Source organism: Nannospalax galili, unplaced genomic scaffold (assembly GCF_000622305.1).
Source record: "Nannospalax galili isolate Female #2095 unplaced genomic scaffold, S.galili_v1.0 scaffold610, whole genome shotgun sequence".
Taxonomy (NCBI): Eukaryota; Metazoa; Chordata; class Mammalia; order Rodentia; family Spalacidae; genus Nannospalax; species Nannospalax galili.
The window spans coordinates 366722-388309 of record NW_008329141.1 but is presented as its reverse complement, the minus strand read 5'-3'; the positions used below and the strand labels follow the sequence as shown (position 1 = coordinate 388309).

The 21588-nt window shown below is 41.2% G+C and overlaps 1 protein-coding gene across 2 annotated transcripts in view; it reads left to right on the top strand.

Moving 5' to 3' along the window:
- Window positions 1-21588, top strand: part of LOC103734373 (aldehyde oxidase 4) — an 80162-nt gene that overhangs the window by 16080 nt on the left and 42494 nt on the right. For both annotated transcript variants that reach the window (XM_008833301.1, XM_008833292.1), the window contains exons 6-14: window positions 2683-2744; window positions 6929-7012; window positions 7918-7998; window positions 9517-9661; window positions 10301-10393; window positions 13158-13309; window positions 15783-15876; window positions 17632-17741; window positions 20543-20727. In XM_008833301.1, coding sequence (XP_008831523.1) covers window positions 2683-2744; window positions 6929-7012; window positions 7918-7998; window positions 9517-9661; window positions 10301-10393; window positions 13158-13309; window positions 15783-15876; window positions 17632-17741; window positions 20543-20727 — 1006 coding nt within the window. The remainder of the gene's footprint in view (window positions 1-2682; window positions 2745-6928; window positions 7013-7917; window positions 7999-9516; window positions 9662-10300; window positions 10394-13157; window positions 13310-15782; window positions 15877-17631; window positions 17742-20542; window positions 20728-21588) is intronic.

Below are 21588 nucleotides of genomic sequence, written 5' to 3'. Positions count from 1 at the left end.
GAGTGCTGGCCCCAGGTAGGAGCCTTAGCAGTGGAGGGGGCTGAGAAGAGAGAGTGTGTGTGAGAAAGAGAGCTCTAATTGCATGAGATAGTTCATCTTATTCTAAGTGAAGAGAACTGGAGTATATTTTGGTTCACAGTCCATTTACCTGTGCTTCTTCTAGAATTACAAATGTTAGTCACACTGACAACATTCATATTCGTAGTCTAAGAAAAGCAATAACACACAATAAAGTTCAAGGAAATGCAATTATCTGGGAAGTAGGGAGGAAGAGTGGGTCTGTGAGAAGATGGGGGGTCTGAATATGATCAAAATACAATGTATGAAGTTCTTAAAGAATCAGTAAAAATATTATTAATAACATAATTAGTGTGGGCGCATAACATAAAACCAACAACTGCCTGAGTCATAGATTCACTTAATTTAATCTATTCCCTTCAAGACTAAGGGAATAAAATTTTTGAATTTCCATCTTTTTTCCCTTAGAATTGGAAGAAATTCTGCAATTGGTGCAATTATCTTTCCTTTGGGGCTCTTTTTTCGAAGATATATATTCGTCCATTTTTTTTGAGGCAGGGTCTCACTGTAGCCCCAGCTGACCTGGAACTCACTATGTAGACTAGGCAGGCCTCAATCTCACAGAGATCTTCCTGCCTCTGCCTCCAGAATTCTGGGATTATAGGTGAGTGCCACTATGCCTGGCTTCAAAGATATTTAATTTTTATTGACTGTATATTATTGCAAAACATAGATATGCCAAATCTTTTTCTTTTTTCTTTTCTTTTCAGTAATATTTCTAGTCTTTGAAAGCTTTATGTAATATATATTAATCATATCCCTTCACCACTACTTTCCTCTAACCCCCCATCCTTTCTCCTTCCCAACTTCATGTCTTTTTTTTTTTAACTGGTATTAATAACCCATTGAGTACAGTTAGTGCTATCCACATGCACATGGGTGTGGAGCCATCCACTAGGGCATAAGCAACCTACCAGCAGCCACTTCCTCCTTTGGGATTCTTTAACAGTGTTGTAAGCCTATGATAGATTATGTGGCATGAAACAAAACAAAACAAAAAAATGGGGCTCATGGTAGACATCAATGTTTGCTTAATCTCTCATTGTACCAGGAAGTACTTATTGACTCTCAAATATTTCTATATCCTGCCTTGTAATTGTGTTCTATATTTATCTCCTTGTCACTCAAAGGACAAATTCTAAATTCACAGCCTCTTATGATTCTTCTTTACCTCTTAGCAGGAAGAAGGCTATATCATGGAGTCTGTGGCCATTCCTGTGTGTGTGGTTTCTTCCTAAGCCATCCTTGTTCTAATAAAAAGGAAGGCATGTAACCATAGTCCATTTCCTCATGACTCACTGGCTTCATCTCGCCACACATTTTTCTGCTAGGTGTTTAAACCTGCCCAGTCCAGAGATATACATTACTTCTGAATTTTTAAAACTGTAATGGAACTTAATCATTTGAAATGTACTTTTTAATATAAAAATAGTACGTTCTATTAAGAAAATGCCCCAAAGGACCAGGCATGGTAGCCTCTGCCTTTATTCTAACTATTCAGGAGTCAAAGACAGGTGGATCTCTGTGAGATCAAGGCCAGTCTAGTCTACATAGTGAGTTCTAGTCAGGTGGGGCTACAGGGAGATCACCCTGTCTCAAAAAAAGAAGTAAGACAGAAAAGAAGGAAGGCCCCCCCAAATTCAAAGGCAAAGCAAAGCTTATACATAATTCTCCCACCAACAATCACTGTCAAATACTTTTCTATTTTTCCATCTTTAATGCACAGGCATTGTTTAGTTTCAATATTTGCAACTATCTTATGTGCAATTTTATGTTTTATGTATGATTTTAACAGTATAAGAATTTCTCTCCATGTTAAGACCTCTTCATAAATATCACTCATACTGTTTGCAACATTTGCATATTTTTTTAAAGATTGTGGTTTCCCTCAACCTTTCCACCATATTTTGGAAATGTGGCTGACTAAAACAATACCAACTATTTACTAAATACAAACTGTGCTTTTCTGGAGGCAATCTTGCTTCTTTGTGAGATTATGATCCAACAAGAGAACTAAGGTACATCCATAAGTGACCCATACACTGACAACAGGTCTGTTGCAGGACCCAGGCAATTAGTGGTGTATCTCTGACTGGGGTATATCCCAAGAGAACAGAGACTGGGACCTTGAAAAATAGTCCCTGTGTTAGTCAGCTTTCCATTACTATGATAAAATACCTGAGATAATTAACTTGTGAAGAGAAAAGGCTTATTTTGGCTCATAGGTTTGGAGGTTCCAGTCTATTGGCTCTATTGCTTTGGGCCTGTGGTAAGGCAACATATCATGATGGGAGCACCTAGCAGAGAAAAAGTGCTCACCTCATGGCTATGAAGTCATTATGGGGATGACAAGAATTGCATTTAGGATAAAAGCAGGACATAAGGCAGAAACAGTTGGTGGGGAAACAATATGAAGATTTCTCTAGTATTTCAGGGGAAAAATTGTAATCATCCAACCAATTGAAGGATATCTCTAAGGAAAACATTTTTTCCAAAGAATCTTGCTGGGTTTGAGATCAAATTAAAATTTAGCTACTAAATTTCAAATTTAGATAGCAATATATTTTTGAATTGTACTTTAAAATGTCATTCCTTATTAACCAGGTAATTTGTGCCGATGTACTGGATATCGACCAATTGTAGAAAGTGGGAAAACTTTCTGTGGGGTAAGTTAAATATATTTTTTTTTGTTTTAACAACAAACATATTGTTGTTGACTTAATGTAGTGAACTTTTATGTAAAATAATCTATTTTATTCAATGTCTCTAAAATAACCCTAATTGCCCTTCCTAACCACTGAAGGTAGTTAAATGCCCATTCTTTGTATTTTTATTTGTAACTATTTATTCTTTCACAGGTTCATGCATGTGTACAATGTGCTTTGCCAATACCCCCCAATTCACCTCCCTTGTCCTCTCTCACTCCTGCCTAACCACCCCTTCTTCCTCCCAACAAGTCCTCCCCTGCATTGAATTCAGGTTGCTTACATGAACGTGAGTCAGTGGAGCTGTTCACTTGGGCCAGGGGAGCTCACCAGTGGCTACACCACTGAGGACTCTGACTCCCTCTCCCAGCAACCATTAACTGACTGGAGCTCCTCAGGGAGGAGCTGGGTATCATGAGTCTCTACTGCATCCATGATGTAAGATTGATGGGCCCTGTGCCGCTATGAGTTCTAAACAGCACACTATTTTTGTTGTTGTTGTTCATTTTGAGACAAGGTCTCCCTGTAGCCACAGAGCTCCTGGAACTTGCTAGGTAGACCAGGCTGGCCTTGATCTCACAAAGATCTGCCTGCCTCTGCCTCCCGAGTGCTGGGGTTAAAGGCCTGTGCCCCTACACCCAGCACTATTTGTATTTTTACAAAGAAGTCATTAGCATCTTGTTTATTTCTTCAAATTGGACCCTTTCCTAAGAAGTATAGAATTTAGTCTATAGCTCCAAGAAATATAAACTCTATTGAAGAAACAATAAAGACAGCAAGCCTGTGGCCCAGGTATACAATCCCAGCAAATCAGAAAGCTAAGGAGGAAGGATAACAAGTGCAAGGCCAGCCTGCTCTTCAGAGTGAGTCCAAGAGCAGCCTGGGCAACCTAGCAAGACCATGAACAAGCTTAATTAAAAGCTTAATATATCCTATATACATGCAAAAACTTTGAAGGAACATAGACTGAAGAGAATTAAGGGGAAAGAAGAGAAAAAAAAAAAACAGAACTGAGAAAGGGAGCAATGATTAAATCCTAAAGGAAATGATGGAACTGAATTGCCAGAGGAAGGACTGCAGAAAAGTACAAGAATGATACCAGCTGAAGTAGAAAAACAGAAAGATGTTTGAGGCTCAGATAACAGGGGTGGGAGGGAGGGTTGTGACTCGGGTTTTGAAAAATGAAAGAAAGAATCCTGTTTTGGACTAAAAACAGGATGCGATGATGACTAGCACATGAGTGTTGTCTGTTCCTGAGCCGGGAGTAACATAAGGAGCACAGAATTTCTAAAAGACATTCTTGGCACCTGCCTGTGGGAAAGATAAGTCTGGGCAGGCACCTGGGGAATGAAAGCAGCACTAGTGCAGTATCCCATGCATAGGGGAATGAGGACCATGGCCAGTGTGACATAGTGGGGACAGAAGGACAGCTTTCAAGAAAGAGACTGCACAGTTATAGCCAGACATAACCACCAGACAACAGAGTGCAGTGGTCAGAGAACCCAAGTCACTTCCAAAGCTGAGAACCAGAGGAGCCACAGAGGTTAGAAAAAATGATTCGGTGCATGTGGGGAAGTAGTCTTCAAATATATGGTTTTCAGGATCCACTTTTCATGATAAAAATCAATTTTGTATTATTCTTGTTGAGCAAAAATAATTCAAAGTATACCAGTTCATTCCAAGTACTAGAAAACTTTCAATGAGCTGGGAATGTAGCTCAGTTGGTAGAGAGCTTGCCTAGCATACATGTAGTCCTGGGTTCAAGCACCACATAAACTAGGCCTGGTGGGGTATGCCTGTAATCCTAGCATTTGGGAGGTGGAGAGAGGAGGATCAGAAGTTCAAGGTCATCCTTGGCTATGTAGGCAGTTCCAGACTAACCTGGCCTACATGAGACCCTGAAAAACATGAACAACCAAAAAAAAAAAACCTTTGAAACATATTTTTATGCTATTACTGAAAGTTTTCAGGAATCTTTACAAATACAGACTAATTTATTTTAATTCCTAGGATATTGTTTATAGTGAGTCAGTAGCAACCGATATTCTACATTTTCTGACCTACAAAGACAGACTCATATTACCCATCTGTCATGCTGGGCGTAATATCTAGACCTCGTATTGACTCTGTAGAAATGACCTTAGAGGCTCAAACGGCAACTACCCCTGTGTCAGCAGTTTTGGGTGTCAGACACTGTATGGAATTTGTCTCATAATTAACTGTGACCAACCTGTCTGGGATGGTCTTTATTATTACAATTAAATAAGTTCAGCTGAGCCAGTACATGCTAAACCAGGAACTAGACTCAGACCTCCTTCATTTCACATATGAAGCAGTGTCTCCAAATTGCCACATGCCCTTCGGCAGTGTTTGCACATTTAAAAAAAAGCAGCCTGGGCATTATGATTCGGACTTGTAATCCCAGAACTTGGGAGGCTAAGGCAGGAGGATTGCCACAAGCTCAAGGCCAGCCTGGGCTACAGTATGAGACCTTGTCTGACTAAAACACTAGAAAAATTAGGAGGAAGAAGAGGAGGAGGAGGAGGGCGGGGAGAAGAGGAGGAGGAAGGAAAAGAAGGATGGTTGCAGCAACTAGTAAATGCATTCAAGCCAAAAACATTATCTTTTGGTTCCACATGAAATATCCTAAAAATTATGATTAAATGGTTTGGGCTTTTAATCCTCCAAATAATGCACAATGGCTTCAATAATATATAAATAAACTCACTTTTCCTTTATTTATATTTGTATATAGAAAAATTTAAAGGCATGTTACCTTCCCAGGCATCATTAAAGATACATGGAATGTCACTCTGATGATAAAGAAAAGCAATCTGTTTGGGTTGCTCACTGTAGGAATGACTTTTACAAATGTACATTCTCTGAATAAATGACTTTTACTTAATCTTACAACCGAAAACTTAATCTTCTTAGCTTGTTTATAAGGTAGACAAGCTCACTGAGCCCTGTTTTGCTCCTATGACCTAAGCATATGGCCTTAGTCCTGCATGACCTTCCTTGCCCTCCACTCGAAATAATGTATGAATGTGTTTTATTTATCAAAGTATCAAAGTGCTGTAAGCAGTGTTTATCTCACTTCAATTGTGTGTGTGTCTGTCTGTGTATATGTGTGTATATGTATTGGTCTAGGCCTAGGGATCAGAAGGGACATAATCCTCAGATAAAGGTTGAACTTTTACTTCCCCACTTCATGTTCGATATGTTTTCAATAAAACAAAAAACGAGCCTTGTTCTGGAGCATGGTTCCAAGAGAAATCTGAAGGAACAGGTTCTCAGTAGTTCGGGTCCATTCTTGGCCTTAAAATGGATGCTAAGAGTCAGGCTGGTTTTTGTTAAGGCGTAACTGCAATGTGGCTTCAAATTGTCACAGATGGCCATGGCATAGCTGCTCTTCATGTGTCTCACTTCTAGTGGGAAGCCTCAGCTGGCTGACCCCACAGACTCTTAACTCCTGAGCTGAGAGTAACAGTTTGCAAGTCCTTGCTGTGTGCATAGTTACATACTTTCTGTATTTTCCTCTAATCGTTCAGTGGGATAGATTGTTACCTAACTTTTCAAGCACTTGGGATAGAGTAGTGCTGCTGTTGTTTGCCTTTGTTGTTGTTGTTGTTTATAGTACTTATGTTTGCCTCTGTTTATGGTACTGAGGATCTAATCCAGGACTTTTTAAATGCCAGCTTGCCCATACCACAGATCTACATCCCTGGCCCCTCTCTTTTTTCATTTTTGTTTGTTTGTTTGTTTTGATTTGGTGTGTTTTTTATTTTTTTAAGATAGAGTCTCATGTAGCCCAGGCTGGCCTCATACCTGCTATGAATTCAAGGCTGGCCTTGAATTTCTGATCTTCCTGCCTCTGCCTCTCAAGTGCTGGTATTACAAGCATGCATCACTATGTCCAGCTCTTGTTACCTACTTTTGACCCCAAAGTGGGAATTAGAGAATCAGTAACAAGACTGAGCACAAATGGAGTGGGGAGCCTCCTTCCATTTGGCTAAGAACAGCAGCGAAAAATCCACAAACCAACTTCTCACTCACTCCCTTGGGAAGTTACATATTCAGGACCCCAGGTGGCATGTTTTGAAAACCAGTGAATGAAGTTGATTTAAACTGCATTACTTTCTAAGGAATCTACTGTGTGCCAAATGAAAGGATCAGGAAAATGCTGCATGGACCAAGACGAGGGGTCTTTTGTGAGCAGAGAGGAAAAGGTAGGTTTCTGTTTATTCTACTTCAACTAGGTTTGACTCAGAAAACATTAACATATATCTAAATGTATTCAGTCTATTCTTGTTGGTCATTAAAAGGCAAAATAAATGAATTTGTGTCATAGTTCAGTCCATTGTGGAGGGGAAAGCATGGGAGAAGGAGCTCAAGAGAGTTAATTACATTGCCTCTGCATGCAGGAAGCAGAGAGATGAACGCAAGTGTTTGGCTCATTGTCTCCTTTTTGTGTGGTCTAGAACTCTGACCCATGGAATGGTGCCATTCGCATTCAGAGCAGGTCTTCCCATCCCAAGTAACTCACTTGAAAAGCTTCTTCACAGACATTCCCAGAGTTTGTCTCCTGGGGGATTCTCAAACCTATCAAGTTCACAGGCTCAGGATTAGACACCACAGGCACCTTCATGTTCATAGGAATGGAAAAACGGCTCATGTACAATGCTTTTAACAGAGGACCTGGGTTTGGTTCCCAGCATCCATGGCAGGTGGCTCACAATCACCTGCAACTCTAGCTCCAGGAGGAATTCAACACCTCTGACCTCTGTGAGCACTGGCACTCACATGCATAAATCCACACACAGACAAAAGCATACACATAAAGTTTTTGAAAAACTAAAAAATACCCACAAACAATACAGGAGACTCAGTACAGAAGTCTAACACTCAATTTCTGACACCAAAGCAAGTCCAGAGCCCAATGAATGTGCTAAGGTTGCCATCCTACGTCCTGGGAGTAGGGGGAGAATTCCATTAGAGGGTTCCCTGTAGCTCTGGCACCTCATTTTGCATCAGGGGTGTCAGGAAAAGACACTGACACAGAACTCTCACGCCTGAAGATTCCTGTACCTCTCTCGGTAACTCTGAAATTCTATTTGTGTTTTGTTTTGTTAAGATGTGTACCAAACTGTATAATGAAGATGAATTCCAGCCCTTCGATCCATCCCAGGAACCTATATTTCCTCCTGAACTGATCGTAAGCTGCTTTGCTTTTGTTGTTTTATAACACACTGTGCTATTTACTTATTGAAAATATACTATGGGACCACCAAGCTCTAGATACTAAAAGTTGGAAGTACATCCACTTCCAATGAACCGATGTCCCATTTTTAGGAACTTGTTTAGCTCCACAATACACAATCAAAGTCGAAATCCTGAAAGAGTGATGTTGCCAGGACCTCAGAGACACTATGGCTGAATCTCAGGTGACGATCCTGTGGTCAGAATGTAAAGGACTCACCCAAGGTCACACAGCACTCTGTGAGTTGTCTTAAAGACAGTTTGCAAAACCAGTAAAGTAAAAATAAAATGATACTTAGAACAATCAAATTGCACTGTTCTTACAGTTAACCTCGGGTTCAGTTTAGGAAGGAGAAAAAAGAAAAGGGAAATAATACAAGTCAGGTGGCATGCCCACACTCCTGTTCCATGACTGTGCCCTGGAGAAAGCATGGAAGAGGGAGATAATTCCCCTGGCTTCTCAGAGGACTCAGTGTCATGCACCCCTCAGTGTGTGAGAACTTGAGTACCTTGGGTATGAATCAGTATTTTTAAATTATATCTCTAAATATAGATACATGACATATGCAGTTGTAAAAAAAAATATCTATTTATACTACACCTGCTGAATAATTGAAGAGAGATTTTTCAGTCTGGCAAGATGGCTCAGCAAGTAAAGGCACTTGCCACCAAGCCTGACCTGAATTTGATCCCTGAATCCCTCACATACATGCACATATACACAAATAAATAAATGTTTTTTAAAAAAAAAAAAAAAAAAAAAAAAACTTAAGGGATATTTTTCAAGAACAAATTTTCCTATAATCAGTGTTTGTCTTAAGCTCCAAGATGAGTCTGCTCTGAGTCAGGGTGTTATCAGAATCTCCAATCTATTTCTCACTGCTTTATAGAAAAGCCAGGACAGGTTGATCAAAGGAAATGGATTTGCCTACAATTTTCACCAGTACTGTGAAGAGGGATTTACATTGCTTGTGGCAATGTTACAATTTGTAGAAAAGATGACCCAAAAGCCAGGAAATGTGCCTATGTAGATTTTGCTGTGAGATAAGTTATCAGAATTGTGTGCCTTTTCCTGGGAGCCCAGTTCTTCCTCTGGATCCAAGGCTGCGGCCTAGTTGCAGGCCTGGCATGGAATTTCCTGTGGAAATTCTGACTCTTTAAGACCCCCGATACAATGGTAGGGCAGAACTAGAACAAGAAGCTTAACATTCTAAGTCCAGATTAAGACACTCCAGTATCCCATGTGCCTCATCATATACTCACTTCATAAGAATAGAGAGAATTTGGGCTCCTCTATGTCCAGTCCTTGAGGGCACCTAGCATGTTTATTCATCAGTGCTCATGGGCTCTCATCCATCTGGCAGTTGTAGTCCACTCTTTCCTGATCCCTATAAGTTAGATCTCCTCAGAGAACTAAAATGACCAGCAGACCATTTGGACACCCACAAAGCATGCTGGCTTTGCTTCTCTGCAGCGAATGGCAGAAGACCCAAATAAGCGGAGGCTGACATTCCAAGGGGAGAGGACCACCTGGATCATGCCTGCGACCTTGAAGGACCTTCTGGAACTGAAAGCCAGTTACCCCAAAGCCCCACTTGTCATGGGGAACACCACAGTGGGTAGGTGTTGTTACGTGTTATTTAGTTTGAGTCAGGTAATCTAAGTGCTCTAGTTTCACTTCTGTTGCTGTGATAAAATACCCTGACAAAAAGCAAGGTGAGGAAGAAAGGGCATATTTGACTTACAGTTCTGGTTTCCATCACAGCAGGGAGCCACAGTGGCAGGAACTTGAACAGTTGGTCCACCACAGCCATAATCAAAATCAGAGAGATTATATGTATCCTTGCTTTCTTGCTTTACTTATGCTCAGCCAGCATTCTTCATTAGTATACAGTTCAGGACCCCTGCCTAGGGAATGGTGCTGCCCACCCTGGGCTGGGTCAGTTAACAGCCAAGAGACTCTCCCACAAACATGCCCGTTTTCCAATTGAAACCCTCTTCCCAGGTGATCCTAGGTTATGTCACGTTGACAATTAAAAGTAACCAGCACAGTAAGCATCCATGTCTTTCCTTAAACTCTTCAGAAGTTTAACATATAACACATTTCTATTACTGATGCATAGGCTCCTTTAGAATGTTTTGTTCTTTTGTTTTGCAAATAAGTTGTATGTAATCTTCACTCTGCCGTATTGGTGACAGTTATTAGCATCCATTGTTTTCATTTTCATAATTGCTTTGTGTGTGTGTTTTCCCTTAAGGACCCAATATTAAATTCAAAGATGAATTCTATCCAGTTTTTATATCCCCACTTGGACTTCCGGAACTATATTTTGTGAACACCACAAATGATGGTAAGCATCTCGTTTTCAAAGAAGGTATAACTCTTGACTGGACTGGGGAGCTACTTGTAATCAATAACACTTCACAGAATATCTGACTTGATTTATTCATTCAAAGCAACTTACTGGGCTCCTACTCTGTGTTCTTTATCAGTATCTTCAAACTGACTTGCTCAACTGTGTTACTTAGTGGTACATTATCATTTGAGCCATAACAGTGAGATGCCAAATAGTTCAGTCAAGTATGGAAAGACTGAGCAATGAAACCTGAAGACATACGCTAACCAATAGGAAAATTTCTTGCTGTACCTTACTCCCTGATTCACAGATTTTCTTTGAGGCTCATACTATATCCATACACACACACATACACACACACACACACACACACACACACACACACACACACCCCACAACATAATCTTGGGCACAAGATTTGAAATGCATCTATGAACAACTACCATATTTTTCTTTCATTCTTTTCACAAGTTACTGAGTAATTTCATGAGTCTTACCTCTTTCATCTTCATGACAGCCCTGGGATAGAAACATAGCTCACAGCCTTGGAGTCTCCATTGTCCTATGGAAGATCCAGTAACTTCCCCAGCTTCCCAAGTCAGGAGTAGATCCTCAGTCTTATTTTTCCATATAATGTACAACTATGGCTATCTGAAACATCCCACCACCTGCTATTCAAACTAAGCATTTGAAAAGATAAAAGACTATAGGAGCTAAAAATACTATACTTCAATGGCTAAAAACACTAGCAGTAAACATAAACAAGTAGATGATTTCTTACTGTTCCCTCTAACCTACCAGTCTTAAGCCATTCATTATTTTAACCTATTGGAAAGTCTATACCAATGGATAGGAAGAGATAGCATAATGGAGACTATCCAGGTGGAGATGTAGACACAGGGAGACTGAGCCTGCAGACCCAGATCTGCTGCTCCAACTTTTCTTTATTGCCATCCCTCTAAGGAACAGTAACCCCCCTTTCCTTAATCATCCCTCCATGACATTTTACTACTACGGATAAATGTATAGCTTTTTATGTACAGTAAGTACATTGGTGCACTACACATGCTGAGATTTTTAGTCACTCCCTTGCAGGTAATGCTGGCCCTGTTGAGAATGCCTGAGACAGACAACATCAGTACAGAATCATGCCCTGTTAGCACACCTGCAAGTGAATCTGACCCAAGGGACAGGCAAGTGCTGCTCCTGCTCTCCTTTGATACAAGAGCAACAGGAAGAGATGACTGAGGAAGAGAGGAAAGGGATAAAGGAAATTTTACAACTCAATTCTCACTCAAGTTCAGTGATGGTCACAAAAGTTGTATAAGTCCAAATGCAGCATGCATTATAATCTAGTACCCAAGAGACTGAAGCAGAAGGACCACTAGTCTGAGGCCAGCCTGGGCTATGTAGCAAAAACTTGTCTCAAAAAAACAAAGGTTAGAATTTCCTTATTTGATCCATTTATTCAGGGAAAGCAAATGAAGTATTGGATTTCAGAGATCTGTGGTTGATATGTGTTAAAAATCTATAACAAGGGGGCTGGAGAGTTGGCTCAGTGGTTAAGCACACTGGCTGCTCTTGCAGAGGACCTGGGTTCGATTCCCTGCAGCCACATGGTGGCTAACAACTGTCCATGATTCCAGTTTCTGGGGAATCTGATGCCCTCTACTGACCCCCACGGACATTGCACAATACAGGTGCACTTACCTACATGCAGGCAATACACTCATACACATAAAATAAAAATAATAAAATATTTTTAAAAAATCTATGACAAGCATATCTTTGAGTGAGAAAAAGGATTTGGTACCTAATGTTTAGAATTGTGTTAGTCAGTTTTTCACCACTGTGACAAAATATTTCCAAGGGGAATAAATATTCAGGAAGAAACATTTATTTTGGTTCATGATTTCAGTGGTTCACAGTTCATTCCAACGTGACAGGATGAGCACTGTTAAGTAGAGGAGCTCACATGATGGCACCCAGGGAGCAGACAAAGAAAGAACACCTGCACTAGTTGACTTTCCTTTTTTATTAGCTACTTGCTGTGACAAAATACCTGACAAGGAGCAGACTAAGGGAGGAAGGTTTATTTTGGATCACATTTTCAGGGTACAATCCATCATGGCAGGGAAGTCATGAGAGCAGAAGCTTGAGGCAGCTGGCCACATTATGTCCATAGTCAGGAAGCAGAGAGCAGAGAAAGCTGCTGTGCAGTATCGGCAATCCAAGCCCCTATCCCAGGGAATGGTACCACCCACAGTTAGGGTGGGTCTTCTTACCTCAGTGAACCCAATTTAAATAATCCATCACAAGCATGCCCAGAGGCTAACCTAACATAAATAATTCCCACAGGTGTGCCCAGAGGGTTGTCTCCTAAGTAATTCCAGATCCTGTCAAGTTGATGTCAACCATCACACCCTCCTTTCCCTTTCATTCCATCTGGATCCGATTATGGGACAGTACTACCTACACTGAGGGCAGGTCTTCGCATTACTTAATCTTCCATAGAAATTCCCTCACAGACACCCAGAGGTGTGCTTTACTAATCTTCAAGGTACTTCTCCATCTAATCAAATTGACCATTAGTATCAACTATCACAAGAATAAAGCAAATTGTCAGAAATGTCTTTAGTTATCATTGGTTGCTATCATTCTTAACAAATAGGGAAAGAGGAGATATATTTAAAAGCCTGTTTCCATATACCCTTATCATGTTAAAGCTCACTGTAAACTTGTATTCTCTTATTTTCAGAGGTGACAATAGGGGCAGGATACAGCCTGGCGCAGTTGAACGATGCCTTATATTTTATTGTTTCGGATCAACCAAAGGAGAAGACCAAGACCTATCATGCCCTCCTGAAGCATCTGAGGACACTTGCAGGACCCCAGATTAGGAATATGGCTGTATGTTCCCTATTGCTCTATCAAATAAGACAGAGTTACAAACTGACTTTCAGTTCTGTTCATCTTAACAAATACTCTGAAGAAGACTCTTAAGCCAATGCTGAGCAAGTCTCTACAACATGAGTGTGTGTGTGTGTGTGTGTGTGTGTGTGTGTGTGTGTGTAAAGTGAGGGACATACTATAACTGAACAATGATCCTAGAGTCAGAAGATGCCCCAATTCTTATCCCAGTCACCTGTGAATGATAGGACCCTAGAGAAGTCACTTGAACTCTTTAAGCGTCTGTAGCTTAAGTTTGGAAATTAAGGACCAACCAAATGGGACTGTCTCTGAGGTCCCATCCAGCTCTAACCATCTGTGAAACATGCCTTGTCCAAGGTGTAGCCAACAAATCTCACCTTCCCAAATACTATTCTGATTGGTTGTCTTAGACCTTTGCACTGATGTCCATTTCTGACATATGTATCCCATGGATACATCCTTGGATTTCCCCAGGTATCTCACTGGGGTTTCCCTATTGTTCGGGATATCATAGTAATGAACTCAAGCCACTCCCCCCATTCCATGCATGATGGGTAGGTCAGCAGGATGTGGTGGGGTCTCCTTGATCCACAAAGCTTGCACATGTTCTCACCTGCATTTCATGTCCATTCTCTGAATGACCTTGCTCCTCTCAGTCAGCCTGTCCTCAGAAGCCCCCTGAAGATCCCTGTTCAAGCCTATGCTAAGCAACCTTTACTAGAGGCTTAAAGCCACAGACAAGCATTAGGTTTCTCAGCAAACCACAGCAGTGCTGAATGCAAATGCACCACGTCCTGGGGGTCTGCAGTGCATTCTCAGGCTGTAGGCTCTCCACCTGCCCCGTTTTGTGGGACACCCTTTCTTCCCTTAGGCCATACCCTCTCTTTTTATACCCTAGCCTGCTGACATCACTCACCAAATTCCCATCCCAAAAACAACTTAGGGGAAGAAATGGTTTGTTTCACCTTACATTCCTAGGTCACAATCCATCACTGAGGGAAGTTAGTTCAGGACCTCGAGTGAGGAACCTGGAGACAGAAACTGAAGTGGAGACCATGGAGGAATGCTGCTTACTGGCTTGCTTCCCCTGGCTTGCTCAGCTACATATTTTAAAAATAATTTTTTGGCTTTATTTTTACTTTATGTGTATGTATGTATTGCATGCATGTATACAAGTATACCCATGTCATGCAAGTGCATCTATGTCATGCAATGCCCATGGAGGGCAGAAAAAGGCATCGAATCCCTTAGAACTGGAGTTATGGATAGTTGTTAGCTACCATGTGGGTGCTGGAATTTGAACCCATGTGTTCTATAAGAACAGCCAGTGCTCTTAACCAGTGAGCCATCTCTCCAGCCCAACAGCTACCTTTTTACACATTTCAGGCCTACCTGCCTAGGAATGACATCCACTGGGCCTTCCTGTATCAACTAGCAATTAAGAAAAGACCTCACAGTCCTGACCACAGGCCAATCTGATCTGGGAAATACTTATTTTGAGGTTACCTCTGCCCAGATGACTCTAGTTCATGTCATGTTGACAAAAGCTAACCAGCATACACATATCCCCCCAAAGTACAAAACAAAACCAGTGGTACTATAGTGGGTGATTCTGTTTGGTGATTTTTTTTCATCTTGCCATTGCATTCTTGTCATCCATGTCAACTTCTTCCTGAGTTTTATTTTTATGTGATTTCCATAACTCAGAATCATTTTAATTTATGTATATTTTTCAATATTATGGGTAACTTGGAATTATAGTTTTCAAGAATGGAATTTTAGAGTTATTTTGGTTTACTCTCTCCATAGTAGTAAAAACTCATATTTCTTTTTTTAATATTTATTTATTATCTTTATTTTATGTATATGAGTATATTGCCTGCATGTAGGTGGGGCACCTGTGTTATGCAGTGCCTGTGGAGGTCAGAAGAGGGCATCAGCTCCCCCGGAACTGGAGTTTATGGATGGTTGTTAGCTGCCATGTGGATGCTGGGACTTGAACCCAGGTCTTCTGCAAGAGAAACCAGTGCTCTTTAACTGCTGAGCCATATCTCTAGCCCAAAATTCATATTTCATAAACTGAAGCTCACCATATTTCATCATAATCCTCTTTACTCCCTTACATAATCTTTGGAGAATGGCTCTAAATTGTCACTATTGCTCTATAAATGGTAACTGAAATCTGTTGCTGTCTTCCTTTGTCTACATCAGCCATTAACCAAACGCTGATTTTCCTGCCCTTCATAGTCTATGCTGGATTGTAGAACTTATGCTGATTCTAATGAGTTCAGTCAACTGGTTTTCCCCTGATTTTTCTGGCTGTCTCCTGTTCATTCTATGCTATTAAATGGTTTGTCATTCAGTTAAAAGAAAAAACTTACACAAGATCTTTGTGTACATAATTCCTTATCTGTCAATTAACAAAGCTTTTTAAATATCTTTTTTTATTTAGACTTTGGGAGGACATGTGGTAAGCCAACCTAATTTTTCTGACCTAAATCCCATTTTAGCAGCAGGAAACGCTACCATCAATGTGATATCTAAAGGTAAGAGGCCAGGCTTTGGGCATTTTATTTAGTACCTATTGCTGTCACATGGCTCCTGCTGTAAATGATGAACTAGGGACCCAAGAACACCTTACTCAGCCTCCTGAGCTACATTTATATTAGGAAGACACTGTGGTCACTGCTCCTGTTTTCCAGGTGTTCTGTGTCTCATAGATCAGACTTACTGTCCCTGACAATTTTTCTTAAATATTTGACCCATTTATAAGCAGCCCAAATTTAATATCAAAGTTCAGGAATAGAACTAGGGCCAGCAAGATTGTTCAGTGGTAAAGTGACCTGTGGTCAAGCCTGATATGACCTGAGTTCAGTCCCTGTGACCCACATCATAGAAAAAGAAAACTGACTCACACAAGTTATCCTCTGACCTCCACTTGTGTGCCATGGCATTCACACATACACACACAAACACAAAGTAAATAAATACAAAAAAAGAAAAGAATTAACACAAGTGCTCTCCGTAGCTTTAAAAGATTTTGGTAACATTCTTCCCACAGTTTCAAAAAGAAAGCAACTTTCCTTGCAGCAATTTTTTTTTTCTTTTGTTCTGTTTTGTTGAGACAGTATCTCTCTGTAGTCCCAGTTGGCCTGGAACTTGATATGTAGACCAGGCTGGCCTCTATCTCACTAAGATCTGTCTGCTTCTGCCTCCCAAGTGTTGGGACTAAACACATATACCACCATGCCTAACCATAATTTTAATTTTAAACTAAATCAAATCTGTGGGGCATATTTACCGTTTCTCAATCAAAGACAGTTTGAACTTTGTGGAGGAACAACCATTTCAACTTAGGAAAATAAAAACGACCATTCTACTGATGATTCTCTTTGGTTAAAATTACAGTTTTTAAAACTGTAACTCAAATGAGTATGGTAAACTGTCTAAGAAAAAATACATATACTTATCATTGGAATCAAAGAGAAGATAGGGCTGGGGTGGTAGCACAGTCCATGAAGTGATTTCCATAGAAGTTCAATCCCCAGCACCCATGATGGCATGCTTGTAATCCCAGAGCTAGAGAGGTGAAGACAGGTGGATCTCTAGTTCAATAACCAGTCAGCCTCGCCTAATCGATGGGTTCTGGGCCAAGAGGCCTTGTCACACAAAAACAAGGTGGGTAACCCCTGAGGAACAACACCTGAAATTGACATCTGGCCTCCATATGCATACACACACACACACACACATATACACAAACACACATATACACACACATATGCACACTTGCACGTACATGCACACCAACATACATGAACACATACATATCCAAAGAAGAAAAGATAAATTATACACGTGCACACACACACACACACACACACACACCCATGGTACTTTGGAAAGATCATTTAACCTCCCTGGATCTCTTTTTCCATTTGTGAAATGTGAGCATTGTAGCATGTTGCTGCCAAATAACTAGAAAGGTCTTTAAGGCTGGTGTTTGTGACTGGCATTTAATGGGCTAAAATAACCCAAAAAGACATTTCAGCTCATCTGGTTCCATCCTAGGAACCAAAATTTCTGCCTTAGGCAGCCCCACCCCCACCCCCACCCCCTATGGCACCTCCCACCTCCCTCACACCCTCCCACCCCACCTCTGTCAGGAGCTAGGACTCTCACTCTGTTCTGGCTCTCAGCCCACAGCAGCTCAGTCCACCAGACACTTCAGAACAGGTGCTTGTTACATCATAGTCTCCAGTTTGACAAAGAGTGCTAATCCAGATCTTTTTCTCCAACAGAAGGAACTCGGCAGATTCCTTTAAATGGCCCTTTCCTTGAGGGCTCCCCCGAGGCCAACCTGAGACCAGAAGAGGTTGTGCTGTCCATTTCCATTCCTTATTCCACTCAGGTGAGGCTCCCTGGCCTACCACTAGCCCCACGCTTGCCCTGTGCTTTCAGGAAGAACAGCCCTCCCTACTGCAAACAGTAGAGTTTGCAAACAGGAGTGTTTGGTCCGCTCCTGGTGAGAGGAAAATTCCCACACAGCCATTTGATGAACTTCTATATCAGGGCCACATTATGACTTTAAAAAAATTAGTTTATTTTTATTTTATGTGTTTGAGTATTTTGTCTTCATTTATATATGTGAAATACATCCATGTATGCCTGGTGCCTACAGGGGCCCAAAGATGGCATCGGATCCCCTGGAACTGGAGTTACAGACAGTTGTGAGCCTCCATGTGGGTGCTGGAAACCAAACCTGGTCTTCTTCAAGAGCAAACAGTGCTCTTAAATACTAAGCCATCTCTCCAACTCCACCACATTATGACTTTTGAGAAACCTAGGCACTTTGGTCTTTATGACAATAAAATAGGATAAAATAAAAATCTAACCTGAATGTGTTCAGATAAAGATGAATGTAATCCTGATTGCATTATTATATTCATTTCTTTCTTTTGATTTTTCAAAAGAAATTAAAAATAAACATTTCCATTGGGCCCCTTAAAGTACTATGGCCCTACCTCTTGCTTAAAGATAGACTGGCCTTGCAAAAAGGGAACCTTCTGTGTGAGTGGAATATTTAGTTTCGGGTATACATGCATTTTAGACCAGAGTGTGTAAACTTATAATCAATATCAGCTACAGGAAATTTCTGACCTGAGTTTTTTATTATAAAGTTTATCGTAAAGGTACTTAGCAACCAACCAGTATTTATGAAGTAGGTAGCTTACATGAAATCATTTATGGACTGGGCACCTACCACTCTACAGTAGCACAGTACTAAACCTGGGGACACTATGAACGTTGAAACAGCGTTCTTTTCTCCAAGCTCTCTAAGTCTAGTGGGAAAGTCATGGAATAGGAAACAAAAGTCAGTGAAGACAGGAAATAAGTGGACAAAGAACTGGAGGAGCTCAGAGCTGGAAGAGCCAGGGTAGCAGAGCTGTGTGAAGAGGAAGGGCAACAGCCAGTGGGGTCCAGCATAGACTGTAATAGCCTTTGGATCTGTGGAGAGAGGGGTGCCCCACCATTCCAGGCAGGAGAACTGTGAAGGGATGGGAGGGCAGACCAAACCAACCAGGGGACGTGAGGCTGGGAGGGTGGCTGGACCCCGACACGCGGCACCAAGTGCAGAGGGAACTTGGGGTATTTAGCAGATGCCCATCTTTGAAAGCTTAAAGCACAGTAAAACTTAGGTGTTGAAAGAACAGCAGATCCAGCAGACAGGCCAGATGGATTGATTGGGAGGAGACCCAAGATTAAAAGATCAGTTAGGAGGCCTGTGCCATAATTCAGGTGGCCTGTGCCATAATTCAGGTGGGAGACAGTTGTGAGTGTGGTGGTGGCAAGAATGGAGAGAGAGAGAAAGGGCCCCACCGAAAAACACAGCTCGATGATCCACGTGTCACCAAAGCTGCTTTTATCACTAGAGCCTTCCATAGCAAACACGCTTGATGCTGGATAGGGCTCAGGTGATACAAATGACTCTGCCCTCTACCCCAAGATGCCAGCACTTTAGGACTCTAGTATCCCAAGCCAGTGATGAGAGTCCACCTAGAATGGCAGGTGTAGACCTAGATGGAACTTTGAAAGTCATGTGTTCCAGTGGCATTCAGCTTTTTCCTTTAACGAAGGGATTTCATTCAAATAAAACTTATACAGAAAGCAGAATCAAAACAGATACCAGTAAAGCTGTGGTTGTGGTAATTGGTCTGAGAAGCACATCATCTCCCGATCTTCCCTTCGTCCCTCTCAGCAGCCCTCACACATCTGGTCCAACTCAGTGTCTTTCTAAAGTAAATTAAGACCCAAACAGATTCAGTTACTTCCACATGACCACAGGTAATAGTACAGTGAAACGAAAAGACAGAGCCTAGAGCTTAAGTAGACTCTGAACCCCAGTTGTCTGTGACCTTGTACAAGTTGGTAACATGTTCCCTCATAGTTGGAAATGTGCAGAGTTGCTGAGGATTAAACATTACTACACATGAAGCATATGGAACAATACTGACGTAAGCTACCATCACCAACAGTGTCTATGTGATGAACCATTCACAGGATCTCTGTTACAAATAATGATCAGAGGGGCTGGGGAGATGTATCAGTGAGTAAAGTGCTTGCCATGCACATATGAGGATCTGAGTTCAGTCTCCAGCACACACACTTAAAAGAAAAAAATGTCAGGCTGGAGAGATGGCTCAGCATCTTCTTGCAGAAGACTCAGGTTTGAATCCCAGCACCCACATGGCAGCTAACAACTGTCCGTAACCCCAGTTCCAGGGGACCCGACAGCCTCTTCTGTCCTCCTCAAACATTCATTGCATGACACAGGTGCACTTACCTACATGCAGGCAATACATGCATACATATAAAATAAAAATAATAAATATATAAAATATTTTAAAAAGTCAAGTGTGGTGGTCTGTCTGTAATCCCATCTCTGGGTTGGGGTAAGGGAGACAGGTGGATCCTTGAAGCTCACTGGGTAGTCACCCTAGCCAGTTGGTGAACTCCAGGTCCAAAGGGAGACCGGGTCTAAAATAAAATAAGGTAAAGAACAATCAAAGAAGACATTCGATGTCAACCTCTGGCCTCCACCTTCACATGCATGCACACAAACACCTGCAGACACATACACCACACACAAAACCATCAGAGTTGTTGCTGTGTGACATGCACCAACTGTTCCAAATGTCTTCTTATCTCTAGTGGCACTTTGTGTCAGGGCTTCGGATGGCACAACGTCAGGAAAATGCCTTTGCCATTGTCAATGCTGGCATGAGTGTGAAATTTGAAGAAGGCACGAACACAATCAAAGATCTTCAAATGTTCTACGGACACGTTGGCCCCACTGTTGTCTCTGCAAGCCAAACATGCAAGCGGCTCATCGGGAGGTGGGTCATGGCGCATACAGGCATAGTACACAGGCCTTTCTTGTTTAATTTTTTAATATAGAAATCGACTCTTCATTATTATTTTTATTGAGTTTTTGTGTATCTCATATACAACATCTTAATCATCTTTATACACCCTTCCCTGTCAGCACTCTCCCATAGCCCCCATTGGATTTCATGCATTCTGTCACTTATGTTAAGACCTGTTGAATTAAGTTAGTGTCCCCTGACATCCTTCAGTACACGGTCATCCACTAGGGTCTAGTCAGCCTATCTAGAGTCACTTCCTTAAAGAAGATCAGCTCTTCCTCACCCAGCCATAATCAGCTGTGCTTTAATTTTTTTAATAAAATCGTACTTGTGGAAATTTTCTAAGATACACATCATATATATATATATATCTTCAAGGTACAGAGTCTTCTATTGCAAGTTTATATAATAAGACGTACAAATTACATGATTCGAGTAAATATTAAGTAATTAACTTGTAAAATAAGCAATTAGCTCTGATATCGAGTCCTAAAGATAAAGAAATCTGAAAAGTTCTTAAGCCACATAGGAAGATGAAATGTTCAAAAACGTCAAACAGCCTTCCTTCTGGAATTCTTAATGTCTAGCATCTAGGAAGTGGTGCTTGTCTGTTTTTGAAACAGGGTCTCACTGTATAGCCCTCACTACATAGACCAGGCTGGCCTTGAACCCATAGAGATATGCCTGCCTCTGCCTCCTGAGTCCTAGGATTAAAGGTGTGCACCACCACATCCAGCTGGAAGTTTTAAAAAATTCTTCCAACTGCTGATTTTATAATAATTTTTATTTATCCATTACTCTCATTATAATTAACTGGAATTTAATGTGTGT